The sequence below is a fragment of the Thermobia domestica genome, chromosome 10, assembly GCF_964235325.1.
Source record: "Thermobia domestica chromosome 10, izTheDome1.hap1.1, whole genome shotgun sequence".
Taxonomy (NCBI): domain Eukaryota; kingdom Metazoa; phylum Arthropoda; class Insecta; order Zygentoma; family Lepismatidae; genus Thermobia; species Thermobia domestica.
This window is the reverse complement of record NC_137463.1, coordinates 149,997,418-150,024,493: the sequence shown is the minus strand read 5'-3', so window position 1 is coordinate 150,024,493 and position 27,076 is coordinate 149,997,418. Positions and strand designations below refer to the sequence as shown.

At 38.5% G+C, this 27,076-nt stretch overlaps 1 protein-coding gene across 1 annotated transcript in view; it reads left to right on the top strand.

Annotated features, from left to right (window-relative positions):
• The window catches only part of ACC (acetyl-CoA carboxylase), a 776,633-nt gene that overhangs the window by 620,724 nt on the left and 128,833 nt on the right, over positions 1-27,076 (top strand). Inside the window, exons 33-34 of the mRNA XM_081728639.1 lie at positions 17,288-17,423; positions 26,500-26,677. Of these exons, the coding sequence (XP_081584765.1) occupies positions 17,288-17,423; positions 26,500-26,677 (314 nt within the window). The remainder of the gene's footprint in view (positions 1-17,287; positions 17,424-26,499; positions 26,678-27,076) is intronic.

Genomic DNA, 27,076 nt, shown 5'->3' with positions numbered 1-27,076 from the left:
AGCACCTCGTGTAATGCGAGTGCTGCTCTTTGTGCGAATTGTGGCCAGGGTAGTCATGGTGCGGAACCCTGTAAAGCGACCAAGCCCTTCTGTGTTAACTGCAAGGGTGAGCATTCTGCTTGGTCTCGGGATTGTCCAGCTTATCAGCGCGAGAAGCGTATCCGAGAACTCATGGTAATCGAGAAGATTTCTGCTACCGATGCGAAGCGTCGATTGAAAGAAAGCCTTCCTTCCTCGCTTTCTGTTCCCTTCGCTACTGTCGCTGCTAGTTCTCGGAAATCTGTAGCTACACAGACCGTAGACGTTTCCACCCAAACGGACTTGACCCCAAAGCGTAGTTCTGACTCAAAGACCCCAGTTGCAAAGATGAGCGAACTTCTAAAGACCCCCGTTGCAACAACGAGCGAACATCCAAAGCCTCCAGCTCTAACGCCGAGTGACCGTCCGAAGACTCCTCGTATTACTGTTAGTAGTGGTCTTCGGCGCACTCCAGCCCATCGCCGATCACCTTACATGGCTGGCCTGAAACTTAGTCAGCATATCCGCAAGTTGAACGACACGGTTCTCTCTCCGAAGAGACGGAAATCTAGCCCAGTTCGTAAGCCACCTGCAGCTTCTCTGAAGTCTGACATGGTGGAGGACGAACTGATGGATACTGAGTGGGCTGTGATTGAACCGCGTGGTAAAGTTCGCCTTAAACGTTGATTTCTTCCAGTATGGCGCTTCTTCAGTGGAACCTGAATGGCTTCTCTACTCACCGTGAGGAATTGCTACAACTGGTCTCCGACCACTCGCCAGTTGTCGTCTGTTTGCAAGAAACCCATTTTAAGCCTACCCAGTCCTTCCTTCTTTCTGGGTATACTATGTACAGATGTGATAAGCCAGACGCTGACCACGCTGCTGGCGGCGTGGCAGTCTGTGTTTCCGATTCTTTTCATTCTCAGCAAATTCACATTGTATCCCGCATGCAAGCCGTTGCGGTGCGAGTATACTTTTCCCGCCCGCTTACAGTTTGTTCCTTGTACGTTCCTCACTCTGAAGCCTTTACATCCGCCGATCTGCTTCAGCTCTTCCATCAGCTCGAACCGCCAGTCTTGCTTGTAGGAGACCTTAATGCTTATCACCGTCTATGGGGCTCTGTCCGTACAGACGGTCGTGGCCGTGAAGTGACGGCCTTTCTTCAGGAGAGTGGACTGCTCCTCCTTAATGACGGAAGTCCCACTCACTTCTCCACTGCCCATGGTACATATTCTTGTATTGACCTCTCCATGTGCAGTGCTGGTCTCTTGCCCTCATTGACATGGAGAGTGCATCCCGATCTTTGTGGCAGTGACCACTTCCCGTTATTTGTTGGTCTCCCCGTTACTCCTCCTTTTCCTCTCCGCCGCTTCAATCTGAAGCGTGCTGACTGGCGTAAATTTCGTGCGCTCAGTGAGTTTCATTGTCGTGATGATCTCCCTGTAGCTGCTGTGTCTGAGGCTTTTGAGCAGACTGTTCTTGATGCTGCTCATGGTTCCATTCCAGAATGCGGTGGCAACGTTTCCCGCCGGCGTGTTCCTTGGTGGTCTGCGGAAATCCGTGAGGCTATCCAGGCTCGTCGGCTTGCTCTTGCCACTTTTAATCGTCATCCAACAGACGAAAATCTCCAGCAGTTCCGCATTCTGCGTGCTCGTGCTCGACGTCTGGTCAAGATCTCAAAGCGCCAAAGCTGGATGAATTACGTTACGTCATTCAGTAGTCACACGCCTATGTCTACTGTGTGGCATCGGGTTCGCTCCCTAAACGGATATTCTCCTTCACTTCATGTACCTGCTTTAAACGTGAATGGAGTTCTAGAGACCAATTCCTCCGAGATCGCTCATATATTGGGCGCCCATTTTGCCACTATCTCTGAGTCGGATAACTACCCACCAGCCTTTGCTCGTTCACGTGGTAAGCTAGAGCGAAACCCGTTAAATTTCCGTACCGCCAACAGTGAGAACTATAACGCTCCTTTCACGCTCGTTGAGTTCGAATCTGCCCTCCGCGAATCGTCCAACACTGCTCCCGGGCTTGATCGTATTTCGTATGATATGTTGCGCAACCTCTCCCACGACACTCAGCTTGCATTATTGCAGCTGTATAATCGCATCTGGGTTGAGGAGTTTTTTCCACCTGCTTGGGGTGAGGCCCTGGTTCTTCCTATCTTAAAGCCAGGGAAAGCCGCAACTAGCCCTACGAGCTACAGACCAATTGCTCTCACGAGCTGTGTCTGTAAGCTGTTCGAGCGAATGGTCAACAAGCGCCTGGTGTGGTATTTGGAATCGCATTCTCTTTTGAGCAAGTTTCAGAGTGGCTTTCGTCGCTTCCGTTCAACTATTGACAATCTTGCTTATCTTGAGGGTCAAGTTCAAGAAGCCTTTCTCAACGGCGAACATCTTGTGGCCATATTCTTTGACTTAGAGAAGGCGTATGACACCACATGGCGTTACGGAATCCTAAAACAATTATATGACTGGGGTCTTCGTGGGCATATGGCCCACTTTCTTTCGAACTTTCTTCACGAGCGACACTTTAGAGTGCGTGTGGGCTCTACTCTCTCAGAGCGCTTTGTACAAGAAAATGGTGTTCCACAAGGCAGTGTTCTTAGTGTCACGTTGTTTGCTGTCGCAGTCAACAGCGTTCTTTCGCAGATTCAGCCTCCTGTGTCTGCTCTGCTTTATGTTGACGATCTTGTCATTTTCTGTCGCTCCCGCCACCTTCGCGGCATTACTCGACAGCTTCAACTGACTCTCAATCGTCTCGTTCGCTGGTCGAATGAGACTGGATTTCGCTTTTCCACCGAGAAATCCCAATGTGTTCACTTCTGCCGGCAGCGTACCTGCGTTGTTGACCCGGACTTGTACCTCGATGGCACCCGTTTGTCCTTCGATGATACAGTCCGTTTCTTGGGTCTGGTCTTTGACCGTCGCTTGTCGTGGGCACCTCATATACGGAATCTTAAATATTCTTGTCTTCGAGCTCTGAATCTCCTTCGTGTCCTTTCCCACCGCACGTGGGGTGCTGATCGTATTGTTCTACTTCGTTTGTACCGTAGTCTAATTCGGTCCAAGTTAGACTATGGCTGTATTGTCTATGGTTCTGCTCGTGCTTCTCTGTTACGACAACTTGACACAGTGCATCACCTGGGTATTCGTCTTGCTACTGGCGCCTACCGAACAAGTCCCGTCGCCAGCCTGTATGCTGAAGCCAATGAACCTTCGTTAGCGTATCGTCGCAGTAAACTACTTCTTACTTACTCTGCGCATGTGCGTTGTATTCCAGACCACCCGTGTAGACCATGCCTCCGCGGTGGTCGGATATACGAGCGCTATGCTGAACGTCCTCGCTCTACACGTCCATGGTACATCCGTGCGTGTGAGACCTTCCTTGGCGACGATTTCATGTGGCCCTCTCTTTCGTTGGTTCACTTTTGTGCTATTCCACCATGGCTACTTCGTTTACCTCGCCATGATTTACGTCTGTCTATACATTCGAAGCAACAGACTAGTTCCCAGGTGTATCAGCAAGAGTTTGCCGCACTGTTAGATCAGTACCCCGATTTTAATGTGTTCTTTACGGATGGTTCTAAGGATGGGGATTCTGTAGGCTGTGCCTTTGTCACCGACGAGGGCAGCTCAGAATTCCATTTGCACCGCCTGTGTTCCGTGTTCACTGCTGAATTAACTGCACTTAAGCTTGCCTTGGACCATGCTCTGACACTTTCATTACGTCGTGTGCTTATTTGCACCGATTCTCGGAGCGTGGTTCAGAGTCTACAGAATGTCTTCAGTATGAACTCTCTAGTGCAGGACATTCTCGTGAGATGCCATCAATTGCAGCAACAGGGTTGTGTCGTCGTTGTCTGCTGGGTGCCGAGTCATGTCGGCATCCGGGGAAATGAACTTGCTGACACAGCTGCCAAGCACGCCGCCTTGGCCGGAGTCGCACTGGAGCATACCATTCCCTGCTCGGACCTTTGTCATCATTTTTCCAGCTTGATGCGCTCTCACTGGCAAGCTGATTGGGACCAGGCAATTGAGAACAAATTACACGCAGTAAAACCACTCCTAGGAGAGTGGCGTACCTCCTCGTCCGATCGTCGTCGAGATGAAGTGCTCCTGGCGCGTTTGCGTATCGGACACTCTCATCTGACGCACGGCTACTTGCTGCGGAAGCTGAACCGTCCATATTGTGAGGAATGTATAGTCCCCCTGAGTATTCAGCACATTCTTGTGGAGTGTCCTGAATACTCAGATCTCAGAGAACGTTACGGACTGCCTTGTCTGCTTACCCGTGCTTTGGGGGATGATAGCGATGTTGTTGGCCGGGTGCTTGAGTTCGTGCGAGTTGTTGGCGTTGCTAACGTTCTCTGAGCTGTTTTTAGTATGTTGTCATTGTTTTCTTGCTGCTAGGTTTTAAATTTTTTCACATGTTTTAATTTTATTTTTGTATATTGTTATTATTTTTTTATCTTATTTATTCTTTTATCTTTCACTATTGCTTTTATCCGTTACCTATTCATTTAGCAGCACTTTTGTTCTCTTAACTATTCTTTTTAGCCTGTAATACGTTTTTAATCTTGCAGTCCTGAGCAACGTTTCATATCGTGACGGGGACAAATAGCCTCGTTGCTGAGTTCCCATTCCTCTTCATTCATTCATTCATTCATTCATTCATTCGTAATTATGTTTCCGAAATGAAATCTTTTAAGCTTTACGTCCCATGGTTATGCCGGCTAGGCTAAAGGAGACGATGATGATGAAAAATCAATGAAATGGTGGAATGAAGAAAGTAGGAGGAAACAAAAGAAGTGCGAGAAAACCCAAGCACACGGTGTTTCTCCACCTCAAAGCTCATTTGGCGCGAGCTGGGATCGAACCAAGGACCCCATACCACACTTGATCGCTGGAATATCAAGACTAAAAATGTTAAATCATGAACCGTTAGATCCCCATAGCAGAACATGCCGCGATCTGCGATGTGATCGCAGAAAATTTGCCGTGCCTGTGCAGAAAAAATACCAGAAAAAAAAAAAAAAAACAATTAGCAAACAGAAAAATATAAAAACATGCCTGCTATATGTAGATGTCTTTCACGGACGACTTACATAAATATAGTTTGAACTTTTTTTTTTTTTTTTTGTTTTTTTTTGTTTTTTTTTTTTGTTTTTTTTCGTCGCCTAAAGTGTATTCTTAACGTCACAAGTGTTTCTTCTGCAAAAAATTTTTGACTTACAAAAGCTCATCGCAGAAAGACAAAGAAAGTTCTGCCATCAGGCGATAGATATTACCAATATGCAGCATTAACAACACTACATCTACTACTATTATTGAATGTTACTAGCATGATATTAGAAATCAACACTTTGTCAGCCAATTAATGAGCTGAATGGAAAGAAGGAAATGTAGTGTTATTTTATTACAAGTTTTTCATTTATTTTATATTTGAAATTTTATCAAAACATCTCACGACTCTCCTGATGCCAGCATGCGATACCCAAATTGAAAAGTTTTATAAATACGGCACCGTACTGGAAAACTAAAGTAATTAGGAACCAAACGTGGTAATGTAATGGCGAAGAAATTCAGTTACTGGAACGTGTAGTATGGGAGTATGAATTAACATAAATTTTATTTCGTCTTTGGTTTGGGTGACTCAGGTTTCAATCACGTTAGAATAAATATACTTCGGATTTTAGTTAAGCTGTAGTTATTCCACATCTCATTTATTTTTTTTTTCAAAATGGCGTCTGTGGGGAGTCTTGAATAAATCACGTTTTCAGTCGTACTGGTAAATAAAAACTGCCGTTATTTTTATATGAATACATATTATTGGTGGTAATGAAAATGTTTAATTGATTGTACATTGTATCTTGTTGTTTAAAAAGTATTGCACCTCTGGATGTTAAAATGGAGAATATATTTATTGTGATTTGAAAATAACATTATGAAACCGAATATATCACTTGGTTCGATGAACTTCTGCAATTTTCCGGCAGCACTATAGTCATGTGGCTATGGAACTTCAGGTGCAAAAACTGTGGTTTCAAGTCCAAAAACTGTGACACGAGGCTTACACAGGTCTCTTTGAAACTAACTTAACACCATTCCGGGAGTTCTGCATAACCGAACCAAATGATAGTTTGATGGTGCCAGGTGCGGACTGTACAGTGGATGCATTGAAACACACCAGTCAAATTCTCTCAACTTCTGACGGGTCGTTAAAGAAGTATAAGGTCTGGCGTTGCCATTATAGTATACGAAGTCATTTCTGTTTACCAGTTCCGTCTTTTTTTTAAAAAAAACGTTAGGTGCACTCGCGCTAATAGTTAACAGTACAGGTCCTAGTTTATCAGATTGCCCGGTGGCAGCAGCTTGTGATGTACGATTCCATTCCAATCCCACCAAACGCACAGTATAACTTTCCTGGACACCATTGTGAGCTTTCTACAGACTATGAAGCTTCTCATCGCCTAAACCACGATCATCTTCGTACATTCTTGTCGTAAGTTATTCACTTTTCACACTCGCGGTCAATCGCTTCAGAATTGGTTCGAGTTCGTTACGTCCCAGTAGAGATTCGCAGATCGAAATTCGATCGATGAAATGTTTTTGAGTCAGATCATGTGACGCCGAGCTTCTTTTTGTACCGAGAATATCATCAATTTTCGCTGTGAGTGTTCGCCCACTTTGAGAAGTATCTTGGACATTGAAATTTTGAGAACGCAAAAGGACTTAACCTTCTGTAGGTTGTTGCCTGTGGTAAAGTATCTTGTCCATAAACAGCATACATTTCTTCTCAAGCCTGCGCAGTGTTTGCGCCTTTTTCGAAATAAAATTACAAAATGTAGCACAGTTTACTCTCATCTTCACGGCACAATACCTTACATTTGCTAATAAGAAAAAAAATTAAAAATGGGGACGCGGTGGCTCAGTAATAGAGCATTCACCTCTTAGGCATGGGGTTCCTGGTTCGATTTTAGCTCGTGCCAAGTGAACTTTGTAGTGGACAAACCGTGTACGTAGGTTCCCTCGGGGTTCTCCCGTTTCTTTCCACTTTCTCCATTCCACCGTTTCATTAATTTCTCATTATCACCGTATCCTTTAGCCTAAGCGGCATAATCGTGGAACGTAAAACTCAAAGATTTCATTTCATTAAAAATTGAAACAAACTCCAACATTTAGCACATCTAGTAGCTTGAAATGTCAATTATTATCAAAGGACGCTAGGTCTGACCCGCCGCGTCTCATATTTCCTGAGATTTGGGATTCTCGTGCGTAAAAAGGTTAATACATTTTAGAGTACCTAATATTTTGCGTTTCCGTAAAGTTACTTACTGGTATTTGTACATTTCTAGTCACAAAAACCTAGACTATTTTTGAGAGATTAAGTCAAAAAAAAAGCGTAAATTCTTATGAATTCCCTTAAATCTGACTCAGTTTCTTTGCTTTCTTTGTAACAGACAGGATTGGAAATCGAATAGTAATATTCTTGTATGCGTGCTGTAATTTGGATGCCTATATGGTGTACGATCAAATTATAACTACTATACAGGAAAATATTGTAATTTTAGTCACAATTATGATGCATGACGTATATTTTAAGTCTAGGATGAGTAAAGAATACAGAGAGAAAAATCAAGATATCATCATACGTACAAAAAATAGACTACGACGACTAACCGTTAGTTTTACATGTTGTGTTAATTATTTCGCTTCCAATTCGAGTTCCAATATATGCTTCACGATATGGCCTTGTACAATTAACTTCCCTACAGCCAAGAGCGTCGTTTCGGAAGAACGGAAAAGGCAATGTCATCTACTCCTCTGAATTTGAATAATAAGTATATTTTAATCAATTTTATACTAATATTTTGTGTACATACTGCGGTTTTCTTTGTCTGTTTCTTTTTAAGCCGGACCCTTAAAACCACCATTCTTCAGCGAAGTAGTTAAAAGTATTTACAATTTATTTTATTGAATTAGATTTTTTAGTTAATTTTTGAGTTTACTGTCCCATTCAGCAGCGAGGCTATGTGAAACGTATACCTATACCTTAGAATGCGGAATCCGAACCGCATGAGCTCTTACAGGGAATCAGACCTGGGTTTCCCATGTCAAGGATCTGTACGCTATCCACATAGTCGTAATTTATTCTGTTACATTATATATTTATATTTATTTATATATTTTTGTATTTATACATTATATATTTGTGTATTTGAAAGTAATATCAAGTAACTCCTGAGAAATCCTTCTGCCAGTAACTCTAATTAGCAATGAAAATAAAAATGCAAACACTGGTGTGAAGAAAAATTTAAAATAAAACGTCTATAAAAAATATTGTGATTTGTTTTGTTCCTCTATTTTTTAATTAGGAACCAGTAAACTATAAATATTATATCAACACTACCTTTTGCTAGGAAGGGCAGTTCTTTAAATGCTAAAATTATACTCATATTTCATCATATTCAAATAACCCATATGCGTTTTAAATTAAGAGCCTAGTATCCTGAAAATGAAAGAATCAGTTGAATACCATTCTTTCAGAAAGTAATTTCAGTGGCCTGCATTTCGTGACTCGTAGTTCTTAAAATTGATTCATGTTTGTAAAAATATAGAGCAACAGAAGTTTATCGTGCTGCTTTCGTTACTGCAAAACGTCTAGCTACGACGTACGTTTGGATTTAGGTGACTTCCGATATTTAATTAAATAACCACGAGTTTTTAGCAATTTAAACAACTAGTTGAATGAAGAGCCCAGTCTTGCTTAGGTGAAATACTAAACGTTGTAGCTCTTTTGCACAGACTTCATACACCGAGTTTTAGAAAGTTTGCTGGAGCCGTTTTCGGTAAAATCACCGTATGGTCTGTTTTCTGCTGTTACGTAGAAGTATGTCAAGCCAGCGTAGTTGATTTGTGTAGGAAACGAGAATGACTCAGCTTTATATATAATCTTTTGGGCATAATGGATCGAGTTAATTAGGCTCCCTTCTGACTGTATTACAGTTGCACAATAGTTTGGCTTAGTTTCCAAATCTGGATGATAATTACGTCAAGTTGTCATTTAACACTTTTCTCTGTCTTCAAAAGTAATGGATTTTTTTTATTTACTTCTTCCTTAATAGCAATGCACTTGTGCACCACTAAAAATAACATAAATAAGAAACTTTGAAAATTTCGATTCTACTTTATTTCCTTTTTGTGAGGCAGCTTAGTCTACTACCATATTTAAATCTTCCACAATATATTCAGCTCTAACTTAGAAGCTATTACTATTTGTTTAACTGCCTGAGGTTAATACATCTATTTTATTCACAGTGCACATCATAATACAACGTGCCGTTTGTATTATTAAAATAAGATACTAGGGTACGATAATTTTACTTAAAATCCGGTAGTGATTCTGCAGCACTATAAATTTTCGATCTTAATAATTTCTAACCCTGGTCAATACACAGGCAGGCGCTGTGTTGATTTAGCATGTTGGCATTTTATCGTCTTTCTCTGTCATGGAATTATCACAGACATTTCCTGCAGATCTCAATAGTTGTAGGCCAAACATTGATTAAGAATACCAAGTAGACAATGCAAAATATAATCGAATTACGAGAATTGGAAACTTTTCTTTTTTGTTTTTTCTGGATACCGCAACAACGAAATACTACAAGGTAATGGGGAGATAGCATAGGATAAAGAATCTGAACTAAACGAACTTGACAAGAGCAAAGAATGACGGTTTGAATTTGGTGAAGATGTAACATTTTTTTTTCAGAAATTACGGAATAAGAAAGTAAACAAGATGAAATGTTAATACTAATATACAGGCAAATCACGAAATAAAGGAACATTGATACCATGACGTCAACTTAGACATGAGACCTACGAGAAACATAGATCTACACGCTGGAACGACTAAGGAAAGTCACGTGATCAACTTCATGCTGTCTGTTCCAAATCAAATTACTTGTTTCCAGCGGTTTCGAAGTAGGCACGGCCTCCAACGGTTTCGACTTCCACTTCTAAGTAGACAAGGGTGCTCAAGCCGAGTCTTAGTAAGGTTATTTTCATTGAAATGTGTGACCTACGAGAGAGTGGGAGTTAACATATACCCCGAAGATTAAATATCTCATGAGTCTCTTACGTTAGGGAAATGGATTTCGTTATATGAACTCCCTAGTTAAAGAAGTTGCTGTATGTCTTAACGTGTTCGAAAATCCAGCTTTTAGAGTGGTTGAGGTAAATTATAAAATATTTTATTCCCCATTTTGTATTCATAAAATGACTAGAGTGTGGAAACTTTTAAACCGTTTAAAATTAGTTGTTTGACATTATTAGCATTTAGGTCGACCTGCTTTCATCTACTCATGTTGACTGAATAAAGTATTGTAAGGGGGGAAGAAAGATTAAATTTCTCTTTAAGAATAACAGGTACACCGTATGAAATGAATTTTTCAATAGTTAGCACTTGAGTCGAGCTGAGCTTTATCTATTTATTTCACTTTTATTAAATTCCTCATAGATCTACTCTTCTCGGGCGAAGAACGCGCATTTCGTCCAGTATCTATAATATTCTAAGCCTAATTCTGATAATTAATGACGTGTGGCGTCCTCTCTAAAGGTGCTTAGAAGTATGTGATACTTATACCAAACCAACGATGTAAATTTCAGTGTAGGACAAGAAAATGAAATAAAATGAAAATTTAGTTTATGTCCCACGGTTTACACTTAAGGCTAAAAAAGACGGATGATTAATGAAGCTGCATGATAATGAAAAGCTCGGGAATAAGAATGTGGGAGGAAACTGGAGATCCCGAGAGAACCCATGATTATGGAGGACAAACAAACAAGCCTATTACAATGAAACTTGTCTTTGTTGGCCTCCATCACTTGCATTGAGAAGTGGCCAACTTCCAGAAAATAAATGTGTTTTTCAGTAACAAGGTGGAAGCACTGGGTGTAGCGACTTTAAGGATTTTATTGCAATTATTTATGATTTGAAATTGTATACTTCTAATTTGAATTCTTGTTAACACATTTTTTTATATTAAATCGTTATCTACTGTTTTTAAAAGTTGGCAAAAATACATTTTAAAAAAGAATGATACACATTTCACCACTTTTGGCCATTCTGTTTCTGCATATGGCCACCTTTTACTCCACTTATGGCCACTCAAAATAAGTAGAAAAAATCAACTTCCAAATTAAGGTTTATCAAGTAAAAAGACAAGAAAGAGCATTTACTTACTTATGAAATTAGCCTAGATACAGGACTCTTGCTTACTTACTATCTAAATGCTAAAGATATATAAGCTACGTTACAAGAAGTTGCTTTATAGAATAACATCTTAACAAAGAAGTCAAAACCAGTCGAGCATAGAACAATATCAATACCTTAATGTTTTTCAACTGCTTTTCCAACTCCAGCAAATACATTTACCAACATTCGACCTTGTTCTTTAAGAATCGGTTCTGGCAATTTACCAATAATGTTCAGAATATTTATTTGTGATTTCTCATTCTCAGTGATTACAAATTGTGTTTTCTTTGAGCCTACACATTTGAAACATTGAATATCGTACTCAAAATTTGATATTTTGTTCAATATTACACCAACATATTTGTAATCTGTCACACAGAGAGATTTCATTAAGTTTAAATATAGCTAACACACAGTATTTTTACCGAGTATAATAGACTAGACCTATTGTGTTTCGTTCCATTATATGATTTGGTAGGGTTATGAAATTTTTAAGTATTTTTTGTTACGTCAAAATGTGCTTTGTTTTGTAATTTTAAAGTTAACTTAATATTTAGGGTTAACTTATTGCCTATTAGGCTTACAGCAAAAATGTGTTGTAATGTCAATAAAATATTGTTTTTGTTGTTTTTATTAATACTATCACAATTGCAAAAAGTGGTTTATAAACAGTAACAAGTATGAAACCACTTATTAAGCAAGGCTAAATACTCAAGGAATATTCCGACCCACTAATGGTCATGGCATTTGTTTGTTGTGTTTTGAGGTTCTGTCAGTTACGGTATCATTATGCAGTAAATATAGAGTCTTCTCTTACCAGGAAACTAAGTTTCTTCTTTCTAGGCCAGTAGATGATTTTTTTTGGGGGGGGAGCGAGGGGGGAGGGAGAAAATCAAAACTTAAGAAATTTTACAACAAAATGGAAAATTATATCTATTACAAGGCACAAAATGTAACAGCATATCCATATTCATTTGATTCGCAGTGGCTACTAAGTAAATCTGTTGCGTAAAGTCTACTGCTTTGAATAAGCATTGTTTCAGTTGGATGAGAACAGGATGAAGCTTAAAAATGGACCAATAACATGAATAAGTGATGTGGTGGCCATGACCGTTGCCTCCACCCTATTATAGATTGTAACATTAACATTTCTAAGGCAATAACTAAATATTACCTACGTATTAGTTTGTATCTTATGAATGATACATATATTGTATATGGTTAACATACGCAATCTTGGTGCAGGCTCGATTTGCAGTGGGAGCTCATTTAGTTCTGTCTTGGTATATAGGGGCACTTACTTTGAACCAACTAACCAACCAAATAATGTGTAGTAAAATTTATTCTGCAGTAGAAAGCGTTAAGTGTAATAAGTTTGCCTTCAGATGTTGTAATTTCAATATGCTAATTAGAAAAAAAAAGATACATTTTCTTCCTTTCTTTCTTCCATTTGTAACAATAAATACATATCCAGTTCCAGGAAGAAACAAAACATCCATGGTGTTCCACCCAAACCGGTTCTTAGTTCTACGTTCATAAAAAAAAATGCACTCTGCTGTTAATTGGGCTTCAGCCATCAAGCAGTGAGGGATTAGTTTCTCTTCCTTTTTACAGTAGTAACACGAATCCGATCGTTTTGAATATGTGCTGAAACCAAAAGATATTCGTAACCCATTATGTTCAAGTATGTAAAATATGAATGGAAAGGTTTATCAATGGCGCGTTTTTTAGCCGACAATAGACAAGAAACAATGAACAGTACCACCATGGAGCACTACCATCGCCTACTGTATTTTGTTTGGTGAAGTTAATTTCAATGGACAAATTTTCTTCTTTTACCCATGGGATCATTGGGTTTCCAAAGTATAACAACAGTGAAAGTTGCTCTGCAAGGGTTTATAATAAGTTAAGAAGGTCGCGTGTCAGGGGCGGCTTGCCAATAAGTGCTGCAGAGCTGCAGAACTACCAGCTATTTTAGTGCCATAAATGTATTTTCAATTGAGTTGAATTGTGTTTAATTTAATCAAGGTAATAACATGTAATGATGATATTTGGTCTAACGGTGTCCTGAAATTGTACTGCTGGATATGCTACATATCGTAGTATTACTGGAAACACCTTCTGAAGCTTAATAATATTGCAAGAGCTGTGCACGGATTGCCCTTTGCTTTAGCATTGAAACCAAAATCTTCACCAGCCGCACTGTATTACGTTTTCCTTGTCTCTTAGATAGGATTTACTAGAGCTGCACTCCCAGCAGCTCCGAACTCACGAATACTTCCGAAGAAGCCGAAGACACACGACGTGATGTACATGAGACTCCCTTCTCTTGTTTTTGATAACGGTGTTCAGTGTAATTGTTGTGAGCTTTGAAAGTAATAGTATTCCATGTTCAAGTTTGTGCAGATTTTCTGAACAAACACAATTTGTGTGACAATTTTAAGGAAACCGTAAACCTTTTGGAAATCTTCAATTACCCCAATGACAATAGCTGAAGCAGAACGTTACTTCTCTAATTTTAAAATAGTTAAAACATTTTCGGGAAGCACAATATGTCAGGAAAGAATCAATGCTTTGGCTGCCTTATCAATCGAGCGTGATTTCATATCCATCATGCCGAACTTTAATGATAGAGTAATAGGACATTTTGTACAGCAGAAGACAGACAGACTATCGGATAGACTATTTACAAATGATAAAATATTTATAATTCAGCAGTATTAATACAATTCTACCTGTAGACATTACGTGAATCCGAAATTGTTATGGTATCTGAAAACAGTGTTCCTTACGATATGGGTATGGTATTTTAAAGTTTGTTACACGCAACGGTGGCGTATTTAGAGAGGAGCTATAAGGCTCAAGATCCCCCGAAATTCACTTAAACTTGTAGGCATCCCAAAGGAAAAATTAAGTGCTTATTCATATGCTGTGCATAGCTCCTCCCGGAACAAAATCCTAAATACGCCACTGACACCCAATAAGCAAAACAATAGTGTTTTGGTTGCGATACAGTAAAGTTGTATGTATATTTGTTAATTTCAATTATAATTGTCATTTACGTATAACGATTAGAGTGCTAAAAGATATGCGGTTCGTGTAGATTTTATAATTAATTACTGCAAACGGGAAATTTAATATGCAAAAAACACACTGTGCAGAACTACCTCAGATTATGGTATCGAGCCGCTACTGTCGCGTGTACTGCCAAATGTTCACATACTCAACATGCATAGGTAAATCTAATATTAAGAGCATAGGAATAACGTTGCTTAAATGTGACCAAGCTCCAAGATAGATAGCTGGCCAACTGACAGAGTAATCAGTAATGCATGTCTTGCGGGCAAAATGCTTATTATTGTAGCCAAATGACACAGTAATAAGTAATGCTTGTCTTACGGGAAAATACGTGTTCTTCAAAGATGAGGCCAAGATAAATTGATGCTCAACTTCGAGAAAAAAGAAGAGGCAATGTTGACAGGTTTTAGTATAGCTTTATATATAGTATAAACTATTAATTAGATGTGGATATTTATGGACCAATCTAATGATACCAATGACCAGTAGTCAATCATAGTAAAACTCAACAATTTTGTGACAATAGAATTGTGAGACATCTTACGAGTAAGTCGTGTAAGAATCTGAAATCTGAGAAAGCCTCATCACACGTTCCAGGAATACAAATTTTTGAGTTGTCGCAAAACAATTGTATTTAGTTGAACGATAGGGTATTGAATTCACAATCAAACGGTCGTTGGTTCGAATCCTGCTCGGGAAGCACGGATTTTTTTCTGATTTAAATCTGGAATGGGAGATATTTCTATATTCCTTTTATCTCGTAACGCTGGATTGAGACGTTAGGATACTCAAATAAGTATATTAAAATGTAAGAGAAATTGTATTATTATATTAGCGGTTTTCATCGCATTTTCACCTCTCTAGAACATTTTGAAGCGTTCAGGTTTTCAGATCCCCTTCCTCTCTCTTACCTACCGTTTAAATCGAATATTCTAATTTCCATAGTTGTTAAATGAATTGGGTAGATCTTATAGATCTTTATTTTTCTTTTCTGTGCAGTCTTTCGAGATATATGTTCTGATAAATACAAATATACTGCTGAAGTAATTTTTAGAAATAAGACGATCTACATTTACTTATGTAAGTTGTACTGGCTAGCTTAATGCATTACACAGCAAATCGAGAAACCGGGAACCAGATTTTTTAGAGATAATATTGCACTGATGCGGCAAAGCTGAGCCATAATTAAACAGAGTTTGTCTTTATTGCTCTAGTCAAAATACTGTATCATCGATTCGTATTCAACCCGCCCTTCGTATGAGTAAATCATGATCGCCAGCTTTGCAGCTTCCATGTGAAGGCATATTTGTCGACGCAGGTACCTGAAGTGATAATTCCCACCTGCAAATAATCCTTTTTGAAAAAAGAAATAATATGAAAATTTAATGAGCGACCCTTGTAATATGTCTCTTATTAGTAAAGTTACTTTATAAAACGAAAGTTCCAGTTGTAATGAAAAATATAAAGTAGGTGTTTTTGTCTAGTTTGTATTTGTCTACTTTATATTGCAATATATAAATTAGTCATTAAAAGATAAAGGTTATCATTAGATTTAATAATGTTCTGAGGTACAACAACGGCTGTCACTTGATACGTATCTAGTAGGTGCCAAGGAACGAATTACTTGCTGTAAAAAAAAAAATAATAATAATAAAATAAAATAAATAAATAAAAAATAAAATAAAAAATAAAAATAAAAATGCTGTTCTAGTTCGTGCAGTACTACTCTGGTAACCTTTACAATATGAATATCATCATCTTGATCTGGAATATCATCATCTTGATTACTGCTTGTATCTTCGTCACTTACCGATCATTGGCGATGGTTGATGACGCCTTCATCGTGGTTGTCGTCAGAAGTGTGTTTAGACCAGTACCTGGTGTTGTGGGCACGTATAGAATCTTGCAGTATTTTTGCTTTAGCCCTGCAGAAACACACTCACTTCTGTAAAACAATATATAAAAACTTTTCCTGGGATGAGCTGATTTTCCTGCGATTATTGCCTAATCAACAAATGTGATGGTAGTGGACACCGGAAACCTATGACATTAATGTTAGATATTTCGTAAGATAAGTTAATACTCTATATTTGAAGAACCGTTTCATCGAATTCTTATTTTCCTCTGTAATAATACATTAGCCAACCAGGTTGTCAATAGACGTAAATGCACTTTGATTCAAAACATTAAAAAATATATACAGGGTGTTTCAAAACAACACCGACAACGTTTGGGAGGTGATTCCTGACACCAAGATAAGACAAAAAGTATAGACCAACTTAGGTGCACAAGTGCTTGCTTTCGGAGTTATAGGCTGCCGAAATCATGAAAAACTGAACTTTAAAGGTCCATAGCTCCAAAACTATGGGACCTACCGTAGTCGGGTCAAGACTTCACTTAGGAACTAATATGTGCCCTATCCAATTATCCGTGTTTCAGAGTCCTTCGGTACTTCCACAACAATTTTTGTAGAGGTAGTTCCTGAGTACTTCAAATTATGTGCCCGTAGCCAAACTCCCTCTATTAAAACTGTCGCGGAAATACTGAAGGATTTTAAAACATGGAATTTTGGATAGCGCACATATTACTTCCTAAGGGAAGTCTTGACCCGACTTCGGTAGGTATCATAGTTTTGGAACTATGGACCTTTAAACTTATATTTTTCACGATTTCGGCACCCTATAACTCCGAAAGGAAGCATTTGTGCACCCAAATTGTTCTTTACTTTTTGTCTTATTTTGGTGTCAGGAATCACCTCCCAAAAGTTGTCGGTGTTGTTTTGAAACACCCTGTATTAATAAACTCTCAGTATGTTACTGCTGCTGTGATTAACCCTTGATTGTTATACTCTTGCTGAATATCTCTTTATAGTCCTAGAAAAAGATAATATTTTCTGTTTATCTGATTAGAAAATTTATTACAATTACAGACAGTTTCTCAGGCAGGGCAAGTGTGGTTTCCAGATTCATCCTTTAAGACAGCTCAGGCAATCAAAGATTTTAGCAAGGAAGACCTACCGTTGGTTATTTTTGCGAATTGGAGAGGATTTTCAGGTGGCATGAAGGGTAAATATTGCATATTAAACTGGATTTGTTGTGTATATATATATATATATATATACCTTTTTCAAGTATATTTTTATTTGTTATTTTTGCTTATCCATAATAATTATACAATCAAAAAAATCGACCATATATGATATATTGTTCCTATTATTTGTGTTTAATGTTTTAATTCAGACGACAGTATAAATCAGTGTAAAATTTCACTTCATTTCCTATATACTTTTAGGTGAAGTAGCTAATGTTGGTTCTCTCTTTTGTGTTCGTTTAAAATTGGAACCATAATAGACGTTAGACGTTACTTTTGATACTATAAGTGAAACATCAAGTTAATTATTAGTAAGAAGCGGATTTATATGTAAAAACATATTTTTTTTTTACCAAACATATACAAGCCCAAAGCGAAGTTTATTATGCTAATTACGAAGTGTAAATTACAAATTTTATTTTACAAAAAAATACATGTTTTTAAGAATTTTCCGTTATTTTATTGAAAAATTTCACAACGATTTTTTTCTTTCTCTTGAGAGAAATTAACATCGGGAAAAGAATAGGCTACATAAATCTATCCATCGTATTTACAAGCAACTTCCCACTTGCAGAAACAGCGTCGTCATAAAATGTGCCCAGTCGATGTTTCATCCATTGAAATTGTTCAAAATGTAGTAAGTAACAGAGGCTTGAAATGTGACTTGGCTTTCATATCTGTCAATTTCGGTTTTCTTACTCATTCTACAAAGAAACTAGAAACTATGGGAGATCTGTTGAGTACTTTGCGTTGAAAGAAAGCTGAATGTTCTTTCTACTTCGAAAGCTGAAGTCGTACGAAAAAAATTAAGGATATGTTTGAGAAAAACATTGAGTATAAAACCTTATGTAAAATATCTGAAGTATTGGAAGGCCAAACCACAAGTGAAGTTGATGGTGTGAATATTCGTGATATGGCCCTTTTCAAATACGCGAGGTTAATATTGTGTAATGTAGAACGTTCCTTTCTCCAATATAAGGCATTATTCCGTGAGAATAGGCATGGCTTTACGATGTACAATTTGGAAAAGACGTTAGTTATTCACTGCAGTTCTCATGGAATTTCGACATCTATGAATAGTAGCTATTGGTGAGTACCACTTCTTATTTTTTTATGTTGGGCGTTTTCCCATTCTTTTCCTTGTTATTTTTGTTAATTTTTAGGAAATATTTTTAATTTTTTAGCACATAAAAATAAATATTTTACAGTTTTTTTAGCACATAAAAATCCGGGCACTAATTATTAGTAATATGATAACCGAATCATAACAGTTTCAAATTTACATTCACTGAGGGTGAAATATGGATGTAGCGTGGCGTTAAAGAGAGATCAGTGGACTCACTACACGTCACCGCCTTCACGACCGGACCATTATTGTGGGGTGTGGGGCGTGAGGGCAGTTTCAGTAGTAAGGGTACCGGTTGGTCTCTTATCTCAGAATGGCTGTTGGACGTCATGTTACCGTACCACGTGGCATGACATTATGTCACTTCATTTAGAACTGTTCTCTAAATTTTGGTAGCGTATGTTGGGTACACTCCTCGTAAAAATCGAGGGAAAGTATAGAACTACTCCGTAAATTATGGAAATTACCAAAATAAAAAGAAATTGGTAAGGTATATGGGCCCTGAGTACGTACGTCTGAAAATTTGGATGGTGTATTCCGTATCCGCCAAAAATTCAGATTTCGTGGCTTTCTGAGCTACTTCATTCTCTTTGATAGGATTAATTATATTTTATGGTTATATGGATGGGTACAGAGAATCACATACACCTCACGTAAATTTTGTGAAAGATACATTGGTCAAGAAATAAATATTGATAAATGTTCTCTCGAACTCCAATATATTCTTCTGAAAATTTTGTTGGTCTTGATTGTCCACTTTTATGGGTAAAAAAATCGCCAAAAATATATTACAGGGTGTCCACCCACCGGAAAAAACCGGAAAATAGCCGGGAATTTCGTGAACCTGGAAAAAACCAGGAATAAGCCGTGAATTTCTCCAAAGAACCGGGAAACACAACGATAATAGCCGAAGAAGGCCGAAAGATAAAAACGCAAGGCGTAGCTCAATTGAAGGGTAAGGGGAAAAAAGGAGGAATGTCACAAAACTGCATTTTCGAGAAAACGGCGTTTTTATATTTTAAACCGCGTAAAAAAGAACAGGGTAGTCAAATCTTTTGATCCTTTTTACATGGACATTTCGACATCTACGCATTCATGGCATATACTGTCAAATAGTACCAAGAGTCACCAACAGATAGAACAAAGCACCTGATAAAGGACACATATGGACATTCCTTGTTTTTTCGCCTTACCTTTCAATTGTTTTCTACCGATAAGTCACTCGGCGCTTCTGAATTCATGATCCGTTGGGTCGGATCCAGCGTCATCCTGTCGGTATCCACTGTTTGGGGCGTCCGAATTCAGCATCAATGGTGAATCGCAATTGAACGTGGCGACGCACAGTGGTTCCGATCACAAATCTAGCGGGACAAAAAGTGAAAATACATGATTAACCAAACCACAGAAATACTATCTTGATATAATCGTACAGAATTATATTGCTGCTACCCACAATGCATTTACTGAAACAAACACGCGAGTGAGCGTGAGAGCATTAAGAAGTCATGTGTTTATCACAGTCAATCGGAGCGCATGATAATTGCTGAGCAGGTGCTCGCTACACAAGATCCTTGAACACGTAAGATACTCACGAATCGAATTAGATTTTTGCCAAATGAAACTGTGTACACTCTCGTTATACGGTGAACGTTTGTGAATGTGTGCATTGGGTTGTTTAGTGGATATGTGCATTCATCGCAAGAGACATAATAAGTAAAAATTGGTGACGATCGCAGTAAAGCTGCAGACCGGCAAAAGCTAAGGCAGTAAAAGGCCACCGTGAAATGATATTCAGTGTGGACTGAACCCTTTGGGTACAAAAGTAAAAGAGTTTCGTAACCAATTATAACCAACTTCGGTTTATATTAATAAGTTAGTGATGGCGGATGAAATTTCAAGACGAGAGTTGTTCGATGTGTGGCAGAATGAAGAGGACCCATTAAAGAGATTAGCCCGTGTGTTTGAGTATATATTGACTAAGTATGGTATGCAAACGTGTGAGGACCATATTGGTATGCAAGTGCAGAGGAAAAGTGCTGAATTTTGTAAGCAGCTAAAAGGAAAGTGAGTAAAATGTCATTATGTGCGGAAAGAATTTCTGCGACAAAACAGTAAGTGGCTGAATGTTCAGTTAACGTTTTGTGGAACCAGAAAGTGTGGAAGGACAACAAAACATACGAAGTCGGCCACGAAAATTATTCGAGAAGAGTACAGACAAATGTAGAAAACAAAAAGTGAAACCTTTGGTGGAAACACACACACTTGGTGAGATTGTTCTTGCCGTGGAAATGAGTCTACGGTCAACAGGTCGGCGTGATGCTGCACAAATAGTGAAGCAAATATCAAGTTGTTCCCCTAGAGAGAGCCACGAAAATGAAAAAGGCATATTGTTCTCCACCAAACAAAGTACCAATTAAAATGGCATGTGACGACGCATTAGCGTTTTATGTGGGTAAAAAAATTTGCAAAAGATCAGTACATCTTTATGCGTCAAATAAGTATCACTCATAATGCTGATATCTTCCCTAATTATCATATGCTTCTTGAGGCAAAAAAGCGTTGCTATCCGGAGTATATTACGATCACCGACTACTCTGCAGAGGTACACTTACAGTCGCTGCTTGATCGTACTGTATATCGTTTAGTGTCAGTGCAACAGGAGGTGTTTCACCAAGTACTTGTAGGTTTAGATACACTTTCAAGCGTTACTCTGGTAGTAAAATATGGGGCTGTGATGGTGCATCTGGACAAAGTCAGTATAAGCAATTCAGTGCGGCTACGCATCAGGATATTGATGACTCCAATGTATTTGTTGTATCCCTGGTACCACTGCAGATGACTACAGTTTCTGCTGTTGGCAGTAGTTCCACTCCAGAGACGAAGCTAATATTATGGCAGAATCCTTTGCCTTCGTCAACAAAATTCTGTCGGCCCATCAAAGTGACTCTGCAGAAGGAAAGTCCGGACTTAATAAAAAGAGAAATTGATAACATCAAAAAACAAATCACTGCCCTCTCTCCCACGGTGGTACATGTAGATGGGTGTGCAATTCTTGTGAGTCACAAACTCGTTCTCACAATGATAGACGGAAAGACTTGTAGCTTGCTTTCCAATAAAGCAACCCAAAATTGTCATGTGTGTGGAGCAACCCCTTCTCAGATGAACAATCTGCCCCTTATTCGAACAAAACATCCAGATAGGACAGCATTGACTCTGGGTATATCCAGCCTTCACGCATGGATTAAGTGTTTCGAGTTCATCCTCCATATTGGTTGAGTTGAGTTGATTTTGACGTCCCGTTCAGCAGCGAGACTATATGAGACGTGGACCTACTGATTATCGTGGAATCCGAACCACATGAGCTCCCGCCGGGAATCGAACCAGGGTCTCCCACGCCAAAGGCGCGTACGCTAACCGCTTAGCCACGGAGGAGCTCATCCTCCATATTGGATATCGCTTAGACATTCAATCGTGGCAAATACAAAAGGAAAACAAATCGAAAGTTGACGACAGAAAACGATTCATCCAACAGCGCTTTCGCAACGAAATGGGACTTCTTGTCGATGTACCAAAACCGGGTTTTGGTACGACCAATGATGGAAATAGTGCGCGGATCCAACTTTAGCGTCTGCAATTACTGGTAGATGAAGAGCTGATTCGTCGCTTTGCAACCATTCTGAAAGCAACCGCCTGTGGGTATAGCATTAATATTGTTGCGTTTGAAAAATACAGTTCCGACACAGCAGACTTATACGTCCAGAAGTATCCGTGGTATTATATGCCACAAAGCGTGCATAAGATACTTATTCGTGGCGTACAGTTGATAACAGAAGCCGTACTTCCTATTGGAATGATGTCGAAAGAAGCGCAAGAAGCCCAAAATAAGGATTATAAATATTTTAGGGAGCATCATACGCGTAAATTTTCTAGATCTGATACAATAACGGACGTGATAAACACACTCTTGATTTCTTCGGACCCGATTGTCAGTACTCTTCGAATGAAACGTGTGAAGAGACGTACCAGTATACCTACTACGGTACTGCAATTACTTCAAGATCCAGGATGTGATATTGAAGATACCAATACTTCTGCTGGCGCTGTTGTTGATGAAGATAATGAACAGTGAACAACTAGTCTATTTCCATTTGGAATTTTTGTTTGTGTCTTTCACACGGTTTTCAGGTTGTTTGTGTGTCTGTTATTTTCGACGTAGAGTCAGTTTTAGAGCTTGTTTGAAACAGCTTTCAACATTCTATGCAACTATCAGGTGGTTCTTCCATGTTGTTCACATACTGGAAACATCAGTACCCACTACGTAAGTTCTGTAGTCGATATACAATTATTTGTCAATATATTTCACAGATAAAAGGGTTTGCATTTTTGGTTCACTCCAGAGCACGTTTCTGATATTCCAACAACACCCGGGTTGGTGTATCACGGGAATGCTAGTTGTCCCTTATGAATGATGTTTTCTGACAATATCTTGCAATGCCTTGCTGTTCTTAATTTTGTCCCGCTAGATTTGTGATCGGAACCACTGTGCGACGGTGAAACAGGCGCTTGCTTGAACCCTACGTTGTGGTTCGCTTATCGACCAAGTTAGTTTTGTATTTAAAAAAAAAAAAAAAAAAAAAAAAAAAAAGTAGTGGTGCGTTAAAGGGGGTTGTTTGAAACCTGAAAGAGTGCTTTGTTGTATTCAACAATCATGTGTGTGGTCTTTTGTTTTGGCCTTGGTCTTTTAAGAAGAAAAATATGGACAATTATTTAACTATAATTCAACTTTAAGTAGCACGAATTGTTTCTTTGATATATTCTTTATTATTATTTTTGTTTAAAATGAATAGCAATGTAAAGATCAATGCGAATAGTAAATGGCGGGAATGAGATTGTCTATTTGGCAGTTATGATTGCTTGTTTAGTAATAGGTCTGGTTCTGTATCATTCCATTATCTTATCTGACGATTAAGAGACTTCAGGAAATTGTAGGGCTTGCCCTGAGGGTATACAACTGAGTAATGCCTGAGTAATTTAAAACTTTCAGCAAGATGTTGCGGCAGTAGTTCTCATTTTACATAATATATTAATATTGTGATCACTTATCATCCCGTTCTTATCTGATATTTAAGCGGCATCAGGAGATTCTAGGACTGGTCCTCATAAAATTTATTGATGACGTACAAGTTTATTGAGTATCTTTAAAACTGGTTTTAAAAATACTTCAAATGTACGGATGTGAGCAAATATGTAAAACGAAAGCAGTTTTCAGGCGCGGAATGCCAAAATGAAGAGGAGCATTAATTTTCTGGATTAGGCAAAAGTTAGTTCTGCATCACGAAGTGACTAAAAAAGACAAAATAGTCAGTAAGAAAGTCATTAGTCCATATTTTTTATCACGCGTGGTAACATCAGCACAATAAGTACAAGGGAGCATATCACGTCTTGATGGTCATTATTCTCTTAACACTATGGAATAACAGTAGAAAGGCTTTTGTTACAGTGATTCCACACCACAGAAAATAAATTAATTGTTCATGAACATTTATGAAACTGAGCGAGTTTGGGATTGCGTCTGATGAGCAATCATCACCCCGGTCCCGACAGTAATCCACTTTAATGTTATAATTTTACGTTAGGCTTATGTTAGTGACGCAGTATGTGTAAATTTAATACATAATGGTGCATTTATCGCATCTAATTCGGATACGCAAAAGTACGGCGTAGCCAAGTGAGGATAACGGAACGGAACGGCGTGAAGGAAATGAGCTTGTTTTCGGAAGCAGCCACTGTAAACAACATTAGCACTTCCCAGTGGGTAAGCAATGAACTAAAAACAAATGAGGATTACAGTGCGTGTAAGTGCTTCTTGATGCTGCGAATAGCCCATAAAATAATACATAACGAAGGATAGTGCCACTTGTGAAGGATAATGTCCATTGAACTATGTACATAAGAAAATTGTGAAATTCATAGTATAACACGTGTGAAATTCATAGTATAACACGTCCTGGACCAGTTATTGTTCCCCTTCTCACCGGATGCACAGGTTAGGTAGAATCAGGTTTTGTTTCCTTTCGTAATTGGGTGTGGAGTCAAAAAGATACGCATCATCGATATTAATGAAATTTGCGTTATTCGTTACAGGTTTGAACTTAAATTGACATAATCATTACGTTTTGCTATATAACATGTTGTTCCCACGCATAAACTTGCCCTGTAGGGCTAACCTATGTTCATGGAAATAAGTGCGTTGTTTTCTCCACAGATAGAGTACAAGGGCCAACCTTAACAAATCCGATACAATCGAATATTAAGTACATAGCAGTCAACGTTGTGCTCATATAAGGCCATTCGTAAGTTTAATATCTCGCCTCTGTTTCCATCTGTTAAGATGTCGAACAGATGGGGGCTTATGTCGACAGCCGGCTTATGTCGAACAGATGGGGGCCAAAACTACGAAAAGAGCAGAATGTTTATAGGAGAAATGAGTTCATGTTACGGAAAGCTAATGTTGAGAGCTACTGCATCGGGTGTGAAATGTCAATTCTGAATTTTATACGTACTTAAATGGGAAACGAAAGCGAAATATTGAAGTTTCTTGCGGGCCAATCTATACAAACCGTGATAGTAAGTACAAACATAAATAACGAAACAAACCTAACCTAACCAGACCTGACCTTACCCAACCTAACCGAAACTGACTTTATGTAACCAAAATTAGGCATTTAAAAAAAAAAAAAAAATTTGGTAAGAAATTTTGGCCCCTATCAGGCCGACATATGCCGAGATATGGTTTCTTATTATTTTTATTGCCTAACACAGTGGAAAAATCAGCTGGAGTACTTTCGTTTGCGTTGTGAATGAATTAACTCATGTTGCGTTTAAGAAGTCGTCCAAAACTAATAGTCATCAAAGTTCATCCACCGATCATTGTCATAAAAACTCGTCCGACATTAATAGTAAGCAAAGTTCATCCACCGATCATTGTCATGCGTCAACTTCTGCATCTTCGATTGAAAATGACACATCTTTTTCTTGTCAGTCAGGCAAGCGATTGGTTTCCGATTGCCTTAGATCCAATGGCACGGGTGAAACTATCCATTGTTGAAAAACTAGTCGATGTGTTTGCATCAAGAGTCTCGTCGGGTGCCAGCGTGATTTGCACTTTCAATAAATATTAACGGTCAGTGACGTGAGACTGAATCCGCACAAGGTAAAGCTCGTATTCGTCGGCATATCGTCCGGTCATCTTAAGCTATCGAGCATGTGAGAACAATCTTGGAGAGAAGTACATGTTGACCAACTCGAATTTGTAGGATATAAGTGTGCTACGAATTTTACACCATAATTTGGATTTCTATCCTGTGAAAAGTAAATCGTCCAGGAATTAACTGCTCTGCACAAAGCATTGAGCTTCTTGTTACCAGTAGATGGAAGATGGTGTCATAGCAGTGCCATGAATTTTATTGAAAATATCTCTAAGACCCAAGACATTATATTCAAGACACGAGATCTGTTTTGTAAATCCAATACGCTGACTTAACCGTGTTCAACTGTGTTCATTGCTGTATATGATAAATTCTTTACTTTCAAAAGAATATTGAACCCCTGTAATGGATTTTGCAACTTTTAAAGACCACAAACTTTTCTGCCGTTCTACTTCATCACTTCCTTGATCCTCAGTAATTATATATCCGTCCCCGATTATGCGAATATTCTCAAACACAAGTTTTATCCCGCAAAATATTGTCATATCTAAGGGCAAATTTAATTTGGATCTTACTGTAAAAATATAAAACATCAACCAAAGTATGTTAGATTCACACTATAATTTAGATATCGGGATCTAGGTAGAATCTTAATTTTACGTTACTCTGCTATGTTAAAAGTAATATTGAGTTTTAATTTAAACAAATATCTTGCAGATATGTACGAGCAAATTGTTAAATTTGGCGCATACATAGTTGATGGTCTTCGAGAATATACTCAGCCAATCATCATTTACATTCCGCCTAATGGTGAATTGCGCGGCGGAGCTTGGGCTGTTTTGGATCCTACCATTAATTTGCGTCACATGGAAATGTATGCTGATCCAGAATGCAGGTAACAAGAGTTTCTTCCAATTCATTTAATATATCTGTTCAATCTAAAGTGAGAGAATATGGGGTTTTTAAAGTTCTAAATGTTAATTGTAATTTATTTCAATTTTCCCTTGCGATTCTTCTTCATAAAGTATCGTATGTTTTTGTAGTGCCTCAGATGTAGTTATTTTGTTTATTTGTTATCTCTCTTCCTGACTTACGGAGATCTGAGTAGTTTGGATTTGTCTTCGAGATTTACGGAGAATGAATAATGTGGAAGAGTGAGACAATCCTAGTTTGATGGGAAATAAAAAAATGAAATGAAATCTGAGAGTTTTACGTCCCACGGTTATGCCGGTTAGGCTAAAGGAGACGGTGATTATGAGAAATGAATGAAATGGTGGAATGAAGAAAGTGGGAG